The sequence below is a fragment of the Ictalurus punctatus genome, chromosome 10 (genome assembly GCF_001660625.3).
Source record: "Ictalurus punctatus breed USDA103 chromosome 10, Coco_2.0, whole genome shotgun sequence".
NCBI classification, from domain to species: Eukaryota; Metazoa; Chordata; class Actinopteri; order Siluriformes; family Ictaluridae; genus Ictalurus; species Ictalurus punctatus.
The window spans coordinates 5915001-5929232 of NC_030425.2; the positions used below are offsets into that span (position 1 = coordinate 5915001).

Genomic DNA, 14232 nt, shown 5'->3' on the forward strand with positions numbered 1-14232 from the left:
AACACACCAGATCAGTGACTCTAAGCAGTGCTATAAAGTCAGGGAAAAAGACACCACAAGCACCGATACGATCTATGACTTGTGTTGATTCAAAACCTTGCCTTGTGAAACAGGCAGCGATAAGAGCATCCCCAGAGAGGAACTCCGTAAGCACCGTCCCACCACGTATCCACCTGTGGGAGTCTGAAGACGTGGAGTATGAAAATATAATACAATGTCAGAACAGTGGCAGGACAAGACTGTGTCTGACTCCTAGTATCGAGAGGACCAACCCATCCTGGCACCACGATAAAGCTTCTTTGACTGTTCCGAGATCAACAGGGTGTCGATGGGATGTTCCAAACAAGACTTGTCGACAAAGCAGCATTGCTGATATTTGCCCATGGGAAGCGAAGCAGCAAGATCAATTACAACCCAAAGGTTTTTGTGATGACGATTTAACTTGCGAAGAGGACAGCAAGCATATGCAAATAACAACAGGGGACAAAAGGATTCGTCCATGGGAACCTCTAGGACAGACATCGAGAATCAATAGTAAAGCTAGGAAAGGAACTGAGCAACATCAGAGCCATACAGAGGCAGAAGTGTTCCCCTGCAATGTTAAAGAAGATTCTGCCAAATCAGTTTCTGAGGCAACAAAACCCACTGAGAGAGTTATTTATGTAAATCCTCAACCAGACACAAAGAAGCAGAGTCGACAAGAGACACTCCGAACTGATATCTGTCCATGGGAAACAAAAAGTCTAACTACGCCTAGTCCAAGGCACCGTTTAACAAAACAACTTACCGGTACTGCGGATATGGATATATGCCCATGGGATTTCCCTGAGGGATCTTCCTGCCAGTTGGAAAAGTTACCTAAAACAGATGCTGAGAACCCAAGTGATGATGTTAAGAAAACTAAATCAGCGCCAAATCCACCGACTAAACAGCTGACAAGCACAGCGGAAACTTGTCCGTGGGATTTCCCTGACTCGCCATCTATTGTAAAAGAAGTCTATCTGTTGGAAACAGAGGAAGCATCACTGAAACCAAATCAAGAGGACATGGGATTGCCTTCACAAGTGTCCACAACTAAGAAAACACATAGCTGTTCCCAGGAAGCAGATACAACAGGGAGGTCTGAAGGTATCACCATAACAAAGGAGGCAGATACCTCAGTCCTACAAAAAGAAAGTGTGCACGCTAAAATCTGTCTTTGGGAAACCATTACACTAGAAAGTGAACAGCCCGGGAAATCATCTCAAAAACAAACAGGCCTTCATGTTAATCGAGATCCAGTGCATACAGGTGAGCCTGAGAAGCAAATCCAAAAAACCAAAAATGCTTACGCTGAGATTTGCCCATGGGAAACAGAACAGTCACCAAAAAAACCTCAAAGTCCAAATTACCTTCAAGCATATATATGTCCTTGGGAATTAGAGGTTTCAGGAAAATCCAAAATGCAAACAAGTGTCTGTGTAGACATTTCCCTTTGGGGCTCTGAACGACCAGCGAGTACAAAGGACAGCGTCAGTGAGAAGACGGAAGAAGATACCTGTGCACATACTGTACAACGGGCAAAGGCTAATCCGCCTCTGACTCGATGTGATGCACTGTGTCCATGGGAAATGAAGGGAGGATCCATTGAGCACGATAATAACTCGGACATATTCACATGGGAGGAACCAATAGCGGAAGAAGAAAGTGATGCAGAAACAGCGGCAGAAGCCTTTATCTTCCCACCTGACTCATAAACGCCAAGCTTCTAGAGATCGACTTCTAAGATCCAAGCTTATTAGCACGTGCTTTGTTCTAGCTTTAGAAATGTAAACCATGTTTTAACAAATTGAGCCACTAGTTATACGCCACAATAAGTGTCCATGTGGAAAATGAACTTCGCCACTGCAAATGGACTACTCAAATAAAAGTCCAGGTCAAATTCTTACTCATCCAGCAACATGCCAAGCATGAAGATCATCGTGATACAGTACTTTCACCCATAGCTGTAACTAGCTTCACTATATGGCAAAATGTTTGTGGACACCTGACCATTACACTCATGAGCCTTTTGAACATCCCTTTAAGATGCAGTCCATCTTGGCTGTTATAATCATCTCCACTCTTCTGGGAAGGCTTTTGGAGCGTGGCTGTGGGGATGTGTGCTCGTTCAACCACAAGAGATTTAGTGAGATCAGGCACTGATGTCAGGCGAGGAGGCCTGGGATTCAGTCGGTGTTCCAGTTCATCCTAAAGGTGTTCCATGGGGTTGAGGTGCAGGACACTCGAGTTCTTCCACACCAGCCTTGGAAAACCATGTCTTCATGGAGCTCGCTCTGTACACAGGGGTATTATCATGCTGGAACAGGTTTGGGCCTCTTAGTTCTATTGAAGGGAAATGGTACAGTAATGCTACAGCATACAAAGATATTCTATACAATCGTGTGCTTCCAAATTTGGGGCAACAGTTTAGGGAAAGGAGCGCATTTGGGTGTGGTCAAGTATCCACATACATTTGGCCTTATAATGTACATGTGGACATACCAAGGATTTTTTTTTCCCTCTTCCTCCCACATTGCATCACCAGCGGTCAAATTTAATATGGAAACAGTGGCATTTTATATATATATATATATAAAAAATGTGTAAATGTGAGGGTTTATGAGAGCAGTTTGGTGATTTTTAAACTACAAACTTCAATTTGTTCCTTTTTTTTTTTTTTTTTTTAAAGACTACTCAATATCAGTAGCCAAATCAGCTTAGCAGTTGTTTAGCAGTTGATGTAGTACGCATTCGCCATTGTGATATGTTAACAACGACACACATTTCAGCAATGCGGACCTCACTAAACGTTACGGTCACGGTCCTACTTCTACCTGGGTACATTTTCCCACCTGGTGTGTCATTACAGTACTGTGTGTGGAGATTTAAATCACCATGGGATCCCCATCAAACCCAAGACTGATATAAACCCAGATATTAATCGCTCATTGGATCCAATCAAAGAATTAACCATGACACGATTACCATTTTTATTATCTGGTTGATCTTGCTTATGAGCATAACGCACATGCGTTAGATGAAGGTTTTCATTAAGTTGAAAGCCATTCTTGCGGAATACAATTTTTAACGATATAGTCGGGATATATTCACGGGCTATTAACTATCATAAGTGATCTGTATCCATTTGTTCTGGGATCATTTTACTTTACTTTTTTTTTTTTTTTTTAAATGTTATATGTTCTTACCTCAGATTGATGAACTGTGCTTGTTAAAAGGTCATTATTTTGACTTTGATGTAATGTGTAACACCTCATCTGTAACCGTTTGTGCGGTGTACACACCACCAGGCAACAAATAAATGTCATGCACAAGCGACACAGCAATTCTGTGATTTTGAAAGTGATGCACTGTGCACAAAAATCACATTATGTATAAATATATATTATATATATAAAATATATCATCTTTTTCGAATGGGTTGTAAATTGACCACGGCTGTGACCTTACCAGATTTCACTACGCGTCGAAGTGGTTCAGTGAGGACACCCATGGAGAGCCATACAGTTTCAGGAACATTAGGTTTATTTATTTCACAAGTCAATAATGAAATCTGTACAAAGATGACCGAACACCACGCCCCCTCTGACTTATTTATGCCATTGCACTGCCTTGGGCTTTGGCACCTCATAATTAAGACTCTCAAACTCCTCTTCGGGTTTAAGCTTGGGGCCTGGGATCATAAGAGTCTGTGGAAAAACGAACAGGAGTTAGTACAGCTGAACCAGCCCACGTTTACACGGACAGCGGTAATCTAATTATTGACCTTATTCTGAATAAGACAATATTCTGATTAAAGTGTTTACATGAGTCGCTTTTGGAATATTCCTCTCATGTTCATGTTTTACGTGTTATAGAACGTAGAGCGATTAACGTCACACGTCATTACGTCACCGCGCCACGCCGTCCCCTCCAGAATTTCACGTATCGACATACAGTTGGTCTTCGTTATGGGACCGTATACAGTTTCGTGTGTTTCATTTTTAATTTTACGAAAGCTTCAAGTGCGGTTAATTATTTGTCGTGCCGTACGTGCAAACAGACGACCGCTTGAAGCCGTGGGCTGTATTGATGTTCACATGATAGTTTCTTAATCAGAGTATCGTCTTAATCGGATTAATATCGCAATATTGTTGTCCACGTAAACGTACTGACTGTCAAGAGTAACACAACAGGAGTTACCATTAAAGCTGCAGAACGTAACTGTTTTTTGGTGGTGTTAAAATTTAAACAAGTAGCCTATTTCAGACGATCGAGAAAAAAAAAAAAAAAAAAAAAAAAAAAAACTGTTGAATTGGACTTTGATTTTTTTTTTTTTTGGCCTCATCATGCCACAACCACAGGCATGAATGAAAGTCTGTCTACGGTCAATGGAACTATTGTGAAGCACTGAACTACAGACAGACATCAGAGGAGGATAAACATCAGATAAGGATAAACACGACACGCTCAACCTCTAACCCTTGTAATCCCTAGGTAGTGTCATGGTTGAGCCAGCATGAGGAGAAAAACTCATATACAGCCCCCTTCGAAAGTATTGGAACAGCAAGGTCAATTCTATTGTTTTTAAGAATACACTGAAGACATTTGGGTGAACATGAGACAGACAGATCAGAATGTCCGCTTTCCTTTCCTCATATTTACATCTAGATGTGTTAAACAACTTAAAAACGTGGCACCTTTGGTGGCAGACCATGCCATTTTTTTTAGGTGAGCAAAAGTACACGAACGGATAGTTTTAAAATTATAAAAGTAACACTTCATCCTTGGTACTTCAGCTAACTACGCTCTCGGCTAACTAGCATTAAGCTAAATCGTCCACGCAGCAATAACTACAGAAAATTATTACAAACATTTCGCTTAGGCTTGACTCGGTCTGGACTCTCAGCGAACAGATTAATCCGCATGGCACAACTAACATCACGGAATTAGCGGGGTCTCGAACACCTCGCATCTGTATAAAAGTTATACTGTATACTCCTGCGTTAATCATCATCATCCTGCTCAATAAACAAGTCATAGGCCAAGAATGCATTTAATGCTTAGCTGAAAAAATCATTGAGTCTTATGCTCGCAACGTGAGTCAATGCACGGAGAACTACACCGGTCCCTTTGCGATTTTCCTGTTGCAGAAATGAACGCGAAATCAACCGAACGCCGCGATATTCAGAGGAGCTCACAATTTTTAAAAAATCCCCGCAGATTTTCGGCAGATTTGGGCCAAGACGCGTCACGTGGCGTCATCACGACGCGCGCGAGTACAGCTAAAAGGCCTCATTCATCAAAAAACAATCACTGCGAAACAATTTTATGCAAATACACAAATTCAAGTCGTTTTCCGCAAAACAAAACAAAAAAAAAAAACTTTTTGAATTTTTTTTAAAAAGCCGCAGCAAAAATCGAGCATTTTTGGCCACAATGATCACAAAAAACGGCGAAATCCTGTACGCACCGACTATGCAATACGACACTATGCGACTTAAACGAACAAACCTTAAGGATGGGTTCTTTAGGTGGCGCCCATGCCGGAACAATCTTGCCGTGTAGTCTCCAGAGGCCGTATGGGTTGACCAGGTGTCTCTCCATCACCAAGTACTCCAGGACATCCCTGGGCTCCTCTTCATCTCCCAGCATCAAGCGGCCAAACCGGTCATAGATTGCCAACGTCTGAAAAAGGAGACTGATAAAAAGCATCGTCGCCTTCAGGGATGCTTCACAAACTTTTCTTTACTTAACTCACCTGTCTCGAGTGCATGCGGATCGTCACTTGACCGTACAGATTGCCCTTAGTGATCATGTCCGGGCATCTGGCGTGGACCAACCGCGGCGGCTCCAGAGACTCAACAAAGCGCCAGCGCAGCGTTTTATACCGATTTCCACGCACCATCTCCTACAACACACAGCAAGCTTGTGACCCTCTGACAAACGGTTTAAAAGGTGCGTTTAACATACACAAACATGGCATTCATGAATCGCTTTCGTGTGCGTGCAATAAACACCACAATCGGAACATTCACACAGTTGAGGCTGAACGACATAAAAGCGGTTTACGTACCGGGTAACACCTTTCCGTGACCAAAGAATGGAGTTTCTCTTTGTCGAACCTGGAAGAGCGGAGAAAGGAAATACGACTTCGTATCCGACTCACGATCATAAACGTAAACAGTGCTATATCACAATAACGGACTGTGGGAATAGTGACACCGAGGGGGTCACCAAGTTCCTATTTTTGATACGTATAACCTGTAGAGAGAACCTTCATAATTAATACATTAAAAATAAATATACATTTTAACAAAAGAGCATAAATAATAAACAGCACAAATGATAAACTTTTAATAACCGGACCCCCCCCCGCCCCCAAATCAACTCCCAGGTCAAAGTTCATCTAGATGAAGTCGGCACGAGTGAAAAGAACCCGCTACCGAAATCAAACGTCGTCCTTTCGCCTGCCGTGAATCGGCTTTTCGGCGGAGTGAAACCGATTTGATCTGAAAAAGCAGAAAAGCACGACCTTCGTTTGACCCTTACTCGATCTATTAAATTACCATAACAACCCTGCGTTAAATGTTCTCGTGCCTGCTATGTTCGCGCTTCCTTACGAAGACCGTGTTCCATTTAACCGACCACCTCCCCTTAAGACACGTGCACGGAGCAGCTGTGCAGTGGATCCTCGCCGTCATACTGCTTCATACACGTCCCAACATTTACACTAACCGACAGATCAGACGCTGACAACAGGAAGCGTTTTGAATAAAGTAACGCCACCGACCACGTTTATTTTTCAAATTACACATGACGTTTAACAAATGACACGTGACTAAGCTTGAATAAAAATGCACGACTTCCGGTCAGTCAGAAACAGTGAAAAGAAGGGAAAGGGTGCTCGACGTCCCCGAGTAATTTATAGACTTCCGAACGTCACATGGCAGAGCTAACGAATAGACGTCTGTCTCGAGGTCGACCTATAACTAAGTTGGGCAGTACCCAGCGATAACCGATTGATCGGCCGATGTTTAATCGAACAGAACACTCAAAATAAAATAATCGCTGAACATTATTACATAAATAAATATGAACTATTAATAAATATTAAAGTAAACAAAAAGACACGCATCCAAACTGAACAAAAAAAAAGCAACGCTCCAAATAAAAAATAACAAATAGAGACATCCGAAATGAATTAAAAAAACACAACAAAATTTGCAGCGGTAGTGTTTATTTCGCCTCTAGAGGCCGCTCTCGCACCGTATAATGAGAGCGGCCCCTTCTCAGCCGCTCCCACGACAGACTCGTGCGCCCAGGAAAATCCATTGATGTGGATTCCTGCTTATAATCGATAGTTCGAGCAAATCGGTTACCGGTGCAGATTAATCTGCAAAAACGTTTGATCGGTCAACTTCTAGTCTGTCGTCGGAATGGTGGATACTTCTCGGACACTCGCGAGGGTTTAAACAAAAACAAAAACAAACGAACAGACCCCAGAAAGATGCTTCTTACTGTGTTAGAGCCATATGAGCCTCGATGAAGATTTCCTGCGCTCGCATGGCAAACCCTTTAGAAGAGAACTCTGGGTCGTGGTCCTTTATTTTGCGCATCCTTGGCAAAGAAATCCCCACAAACATCAGAAACGTTAGAGGATGTTACATGTCTGATCATGATACAAAACATAACCGGACATAAACCTACACAAGATCAAGCATCAGAAATCGTACAGCTTTTCGATTTATTCGGATTAAGGAAGCGTCAGGTCCCAGGTCCTGACGAGCCTCAGACTCGTTTAGGAGAATACTGATGGTGTAAAATGCTGATGTTTCTTACGCCAGCTGTGAGGCGGCGCTCTGTCGCAGCTGCTCCGTGCGCTGTTTCAGCCCCTCTTTGGACAGAGAGGAGAGACGAGCGTCGCCCTCGGGAGGGATGTACGGATCAAAGACTCCGGCTATCGCGGTCATGCAAGGCAGAAACAAAACACTTAGAAGAAAATCTTCAAAATAATAAACAATGATTCAGAGGTGGACAATGACAAAGGGTATCAGATCAAACAAACCAACGGCAGACAAAACAACCCAAGTTAAAAAGAGGTCGTATCTGAGACCGTGAGGAACATTAAAGGAAAAATCCACACTCAATGACTTGTACAGTGCGGGAAATAAGTATTGGACTCATCAGCATTTTTTTTTTCCTTTGAGTAAATATATTTCCGATGAGGATATTCACATGAAATGTTCACCAGGCATCAGTATTAACTCGAGAAATCCGGAAATATAAAGAATTCACAACATTAAAGTCCATAAATAAAAGTTGTGTGTAATAAAGAGGAATGACACGGGGAAAAAAGTACTGAACACGCTAAGAAAAAGCAGTTCTCCAAGGAACCAGCTGAAATCCGTAAGTAATTACACCCCCTTTCTGTGCAAATTAATATCAGCTGGGTTTGATCTATAAAAAAGCTTTTCGTTACCAAGGTGTCCGACAAGAAACATCTCACGATGGGTGAAAGCAAAGAGCGCTCCCAGTTAATACTGCTGTCTGGTGAAAATTTCACTGTATGAGAATAGCGTTATTGGAAATATATTTACCGGAAAAAATGTTGACGTCCAATACTTATTTCCCTCACTGTACATATCAATATTTAGAACCAACGCGTGATCTTCAACGCCGTCCAAGATTCTCCTTGAAACGAAATTCGGACCTTTTTTTTTTGTTTGTTTGTTTTATTGCGCCGATTGACGTCGGTCAATTTTCACTTTTCGCCAGGTAACGGTTTCCGACGTTTCCCACAATGCTGTTGGAGTACCCACCGACATTGGTGCCAGTGGGACGTGGAATTAACCCTTGTTTCGTTTCTACCTAAAGAAAGCGACGCAGCAGCACTTTAGTCCTTTATTCGCGTCTGGACGGTCTCAGCTTCCTAAACTTTCCCGGCTTTCACGCCAACCCTGCCGTCATCACTGTACGTGACATCATGCAGATCGCTATCTAACCAACTCGACGTCGTATAGCCGCACCGGATTCCGCAACTCCAAGCCCAACGCTTGTTGTTTTCACTACTTCTATGTTAGATTTCTGATTAATGAATGGTGAGGATTTGTTTTTTTGTTTTTTTTTTTTTTTTTTAGGAACTAGCAGCGAAATCTTTATCCCTAATGTTTGCGACTGTTGAACTTTCTCCTATTAATCTCCATTTAAACTTCCCTGGCAATGTCCTCTTGTGACATCAGTGTGGCACACAACCACAATAACAAAAATACACCACCAGCAAACAAATCAGCACCGGAATCACAAATATTGAACGTGTTTCAGAGTTTCACCATTTCCACTCGCCGTCCACTGTGACGTGAACATCTGTACACCTGCTCGGTCATGCAATCGGCCGATCGTGTGGCAGCAGAGCAACGCATAAAATCGTGCGGACACGGCTCAAGCGCTTCAGTTAACGTTCACATCAGACATGAGAATGGGGAAAATGTGATCTCGGGGAACTGTGGCATGGACGTTCGGGTCAGTTCGTGGTCTCCTGGGAATTTTACACACAACAGTCTCTAGAGTTTAGACAGAATGGTGTGAAAAACAAAAATCACTGAGAGGGGGACAGGGCTGTGGGTGGGAACGCCTTGTGAGGAAAATGGCCAGGTTGGTTTGAGCTGCCAGGAAGGATACGGTAACTCATAATGACTCTTTACAAACATGCTGAGCAGAAAAGCATCTCAGCATGCACAAAACATCGAACTTTGAGGTGGATGGGCTTCAACAGCAGAAGACCACATCGGGTTCCACTCCCGTCAGCTAAGAACAGGAATCTGAGGCGGTCAACTGTCCAGTTTGGGTCAGTCTGCACCCATGATAGTCTCAGATTCGTGCTCTTGACTGACAGGTGTGAAACCTGATGTGGTCTTCTGCTCTTGCCATGCATCCACCTTGAGGATTTCGATGTGCTGTGCGTTCGGAGATGCTTTTCTGCTCACCACAGTCTTAAAGGGTGATTATTTGAGTTACTATAGACTTCCTGTCAGTTCAGACCAGCTCAGTCTGCTCATTCTCCTCTGATCTCTCTCATCAGCAAGGTGTTTCAGCCTGCAGACCCTCCTCTTACTGGATGTTTTTTTGTTTTTCACACCATTTTGTGTAAAGTCTAGAGACTGCTGTGTGTGAAAACCCCAGTCTGAAATACTCAAAACAACAACCATACCATGGTTAAAGTCACAGATCACACTGGTTCTTCATTCTGATGTTTGATGTGAACATTAAGTGAAGCTCTGGATCTGTATCTGCATGATTTTATGCACTGCAGCTACATGATTGGCTGATTAAATCACTGCACGAATGAGAAGGTGTTCCTATTAAAGGGGCCAGTGAGTATGCCAATATATGTATTAAAACACGTGCTGAGTTGAGAACAACGGGTACCCGTGCACGAGATGTTGATGGGTCTCTCCATGTACTCCTGTCTGATGACCATGCCTGCGGCGCGCGCCTTCGCCTCCTGCTCAGCGTGTGACCGGTCCTTCAGCCCCACAGCCGGAGGGATGAAGTGGCGCTTCTTGGTGCGAACAGGAACCAGTGCAGCCTGGGGCCATTGCACATCCAGGAAAGGCCCAACACACTATTATATACATACACGGATACATCACACCATGAGTCACCTACATCATCACACTGCATCAATATCTCTACTGCTGTAGCACAACTCGCCCTCCAACCCTGCCCGAGTCATCCTGGTGCTTCATGTCTGTCTGGAGCTTATGTACATGGTGCTACATGGATACTCTAAAGTCTCATCTTTACTGGATAATCTTACCTGGGTACTGTAATCATAAAGACTACGATGCTCACACCGAGTATCCGTTCAACACACTCATACAGTTGTGCTCATAAATTTACACCCCCCCCCTTGCAGAATCTGCTAAATATTAATAATGGAAAAAATACATACATAAGAGAGATCATAAAAATGGCATTTTAATTCTTATTTTTTTTTTATTCTAATTTAGTCCTGCCTTCATAACAGATGTTTACATCTAGTCCACAGGACATGATGATAAATGAATTTACACATTCAAAAGTTAAATATGCATTAGATGCTGGAAAAGGAAAGAAGCACAGGACCTGAGGGATTTTTCCTGAAGAACAGTGGGCAGTTTAACTGCTCAGGACAAACAAGGAACTCGTGAAGAACTCTCACAAAACATAAAAAAAAACAAGAGAAGTCGTGGATCATCCAGGTTACGACACACAGTATTAATAATCAAGCGTGTGTAAACTTTTGAACTGGTTCATTCGTGTAAATTCAGTTATTATTGTGTCTTATGGACTATATGTAAACATCTGCGAAATAGCCTATTCAGGGCAGGACTAAATAAAAAAGTTTTTTTGTTGTTGTTGTTGTTGCGGATTCTGCAAGGGGTGTGTATATTTATGAGCACAACTGTAGATTACAGTTGTAACTACAGGAACTCATCATCTTCTGATGATGGGATTATAAATCATTACTCTGTAGATTACAGTCGTGGAAGAGTAATGATTTATAATCCCATCATCAGAAGATGATGAGTTCCCTTTTGACCAAGCCATCACCTTAATATAGATCTACATCTGTATTTCTGTAAAGCTGCTGTGATCATGTCTATCATCCTGTTCACTACTACATTCAAACTCAATCTCATACCATTCAGCTGGAGTAGACTGAACACCGTGGAGGACAGACATGTGCATCTCAGCTTGTTACTGAATACATTACCCAGAAAGCCAAACAGTACGGTATATTAAAATTAGTAGTATGTTTAAAAGTACTTATCAATATTACATCATTTTATACCTTTAAACTGCTGCATGTGCTCTGATGAAGGAGCTTTAACGTCCTAGAGATGGACGTCGCCATGTTCTCATCTTCTTCCTCTTCTATTTGTATTGTTGAGTAGAAAGCAGCGCCGCCTGGTGGCAGGGAGAATACCACTCTCTGAAAACCTGGACCTCATCACAGTACTAATACACACCGTAAAATAGGGTTGCACGATTAATTGAATATTGATCTCGATTACGATTTTGACTGCCCACGGTTACATGAACATGATCGACTGCGATGTTATAAGAAAACTCCGCTGCAGGTCAAATCAAGCGCTTCCGAAACTTACAGCCAATCACCATAGAGTGGCGCAGGGATGACGTCATTTTGTAATGCCAAAACCCGGACTCGAGTTAGCATTTTAGCGCTTCCGTTTCCATCGTCCCGAATCAATGTTTTGTTGTTGTTTTTTTAATGGGATTTTGGTTAAAAGCCTGAAATAACGTCTGTGGTGAACACAATCTCAAAATATTTTCACGTTTTATTCTACGACATGAAATACACGTGATTATTTTTTAAAGCGTGTACTGAAAAATGTGATTGTTAATATGTTGCTAAATGGGACTACAGACCTTGTCGAGGAAATTAAACGTCATCACGCCGAACAGGAAAAACAAACTTTGCAGATAAACTGGTTCAGGTGTGTTGTGCACAATTCCCAAACATTAAAATAAACGTGGATTTAGATTCATCCACAGAGTAAATCCGTATTATGGAACATGTTTTAAAATCAAGTTTGGAAAAGTTTGTCGGAAGCTCGGTGATGGTGACGCTGAAGTCGAGCGACCGTGGTGTAGTTCGTTTATAGCATACGGTTAGCTTTTTATTTCTGGCGATTGTATTTAGGCTTCAAACTTCATGAAAGTTGTGTTCGTTTGTGAAAGTTATCGTAATGGACAAAACGTGTTCATATTGTAAAATTTTGTTGATCACAGAGCTTATTTTTGGCGATAATCCAAAAGCCTATGTGAAAATCCTATTGGGTTTTTATCGAGGGAAGCAGTGTGAGCCTAACTTCCGGGTTCCGGTACAACATGACGTCATCCCTGCGTCACCACTCTATTGGGCGATTTGGCTGCGTCTCTCCTCCTGTAAACAGTGTTATTGACTTTTCTGCATAGGCCTGAATGGTTTTCATTTGGTTGCACATTGTTATATTTGATGCATGTAAAATCAATGAATAATCATGATAAATAATTGTGATCTCAATATTGATCAAAATAATCATGATTATCATTTTGCCCATAACTGTGCAGCCCTACCCTAAAATGATGAAAAATACACTATATGGTTACAGGTTTGTGGTCACCTGCTTGCTGAAGATCCCATTCCATATGTAGTCCCTCCTTTGCTGTTATTATAATAAGTGCCACTCTTCTGGGAAGGCTTTCCACTAGATTTTGGTGCGTGGCTGCGGGGATGTGTTCATTCAGCTAGAAGAGCGTTAGTGTGATCAGGTACTGATGTTGCATGAGGACTGGGGTGCAGTCGGTGTTCCAGTTCATCCCAGAGGGGTTCAGTGGGGTTGGCATTGGGGTTCTGTACAGGACACGTAAGTTCTTCTACACTAACTTTGGCAAACCATGTCTGCATGGAACATGGTCATGCTGGATCATGTTTGGGCCTCTTAGTTCCAGTGAAGGGAAAATGTAATGCTACAGTCTACAAAGACATTCTACACAATTGTGTGCTTCTTAACGTCGTGGCCACAGTTTGGGGAAGATCCATGTATGGGTGCGATGGTCAGGTGTCTACAAACCTTTGGCCATATAGTGTACGTATATATTCTACAGCGATGTGAGAGAACAGGTAATCTTTTGCCAAGTGTATTCAATTAAACCTAGGTGTCATTGTGGGGGGGAGGGAGCCATGTGTTTTATTTTATGAGCATTATTTATTACCGTGATATGCTTAGTGAGTATCCTAAGAAGACAGTAAACGCGTATGTTGTACAGTAGGTTGTATAAAACGCAGCAGAACAGATCCTGAAAAAACAAACAAAACAGCTCAAGTTTTATGCTTCACGGCCTAGCACCTATCTATTGCCTCCGAATGTTTATGGCCCTCACCATCACACCCATATCTGGGTCTTCTCCAAACTATTGGCTCAAAGTTGGAAGCACACAGTTATCTACAATGTCTCAATATGCTGTAGCATTACAAGTTCCCTTCAGTGGAACTACAGGGCCTCAGCATGTTCCAGCATCATAACGGTCTTGTGCATTGTAATGTTGGATCATGTGGCCCGCCCAGAGCCCTAACCCCAACCCCAGTGAACACCTTTTGGATGGGTTGGAATACTAACACAGTGCCAGGCCTCCTCTCCAAACACCACTAACGCTCTTGTGACG

General features: G+C 42.4%; 2 protein-coding genes across 2 annotated transcripts in view; one reads left to right on the forward strand and one right to left on the reverse strand.

Moving 5' to 3' along the window:
- gpr179 (G protein-coupled receptor 179) overlaps positions 1–1736 on the forward strand; it is a 16614-nt gene extending 14878 nt beyond the window's left edge. Inside the window, exon 11 of the mRNA XM_017477460.2 lies at positions 1–1736. This exon is cut by the window's left edge and continues 967 nt beyond it. Coding sequence (XP_017332949.2) covers positions 1–1736 — 1736 coding nt within the window.
- A 1810-nt stretch (positions 1737–3546) lies between these two features.
- mrpl45 (mitochondrial ribosomal protein L45) lies at positions 3547–11973 on the reverse strand. Its single transcript, XM_017477772.3, has 8 exons — positions 11855–11973; positions 10447–10642; positions 7861–7978; positions 7540–7638; positions 6095–6143; positions 5780–5929; positions 5533–5706; positions 3547–3728 (listed from the first exon to the last, which is right to left on the reverse strand). The coding sequence occupies exons 1-8, from the start codon at positions 11915–11917 to the stop codon at positions 3630–3632; spliced, it is 948 nt and encodes a 315-aa protein (XP_017333261.1). The 5' UTR covers positions 11918–11973; the 3' UTR covers positions 3547–3629.
- Positions 11974–14232: the final 2259 nt, after the last annotated feature.

Bases quoted from the DNA above. Each gene is read 5' to 3' on its own strand.
- mrpl45 (XM_017477772.3), bottom strand. From the start codon at position 11,917: ATGGCGACGTCCATCTCTAGGACGTTAAAGCTCCTTCATCAGAGCACA. The intron at 7,639-7,860 runs GTAAGAAACATC...TTCTTTGCCAAG, and splicing joins AGCGCCGCCTCACAGCTGGC to GATGCGCAAAATAAAGGACC. The intron at 6,144-7,539 runs GTAAGAAGCATC...CCGCTCTTCCAG, and splicing joins GCTCATATGGCTCTAACACA to GTTCGACAAAGAGAAACTCC.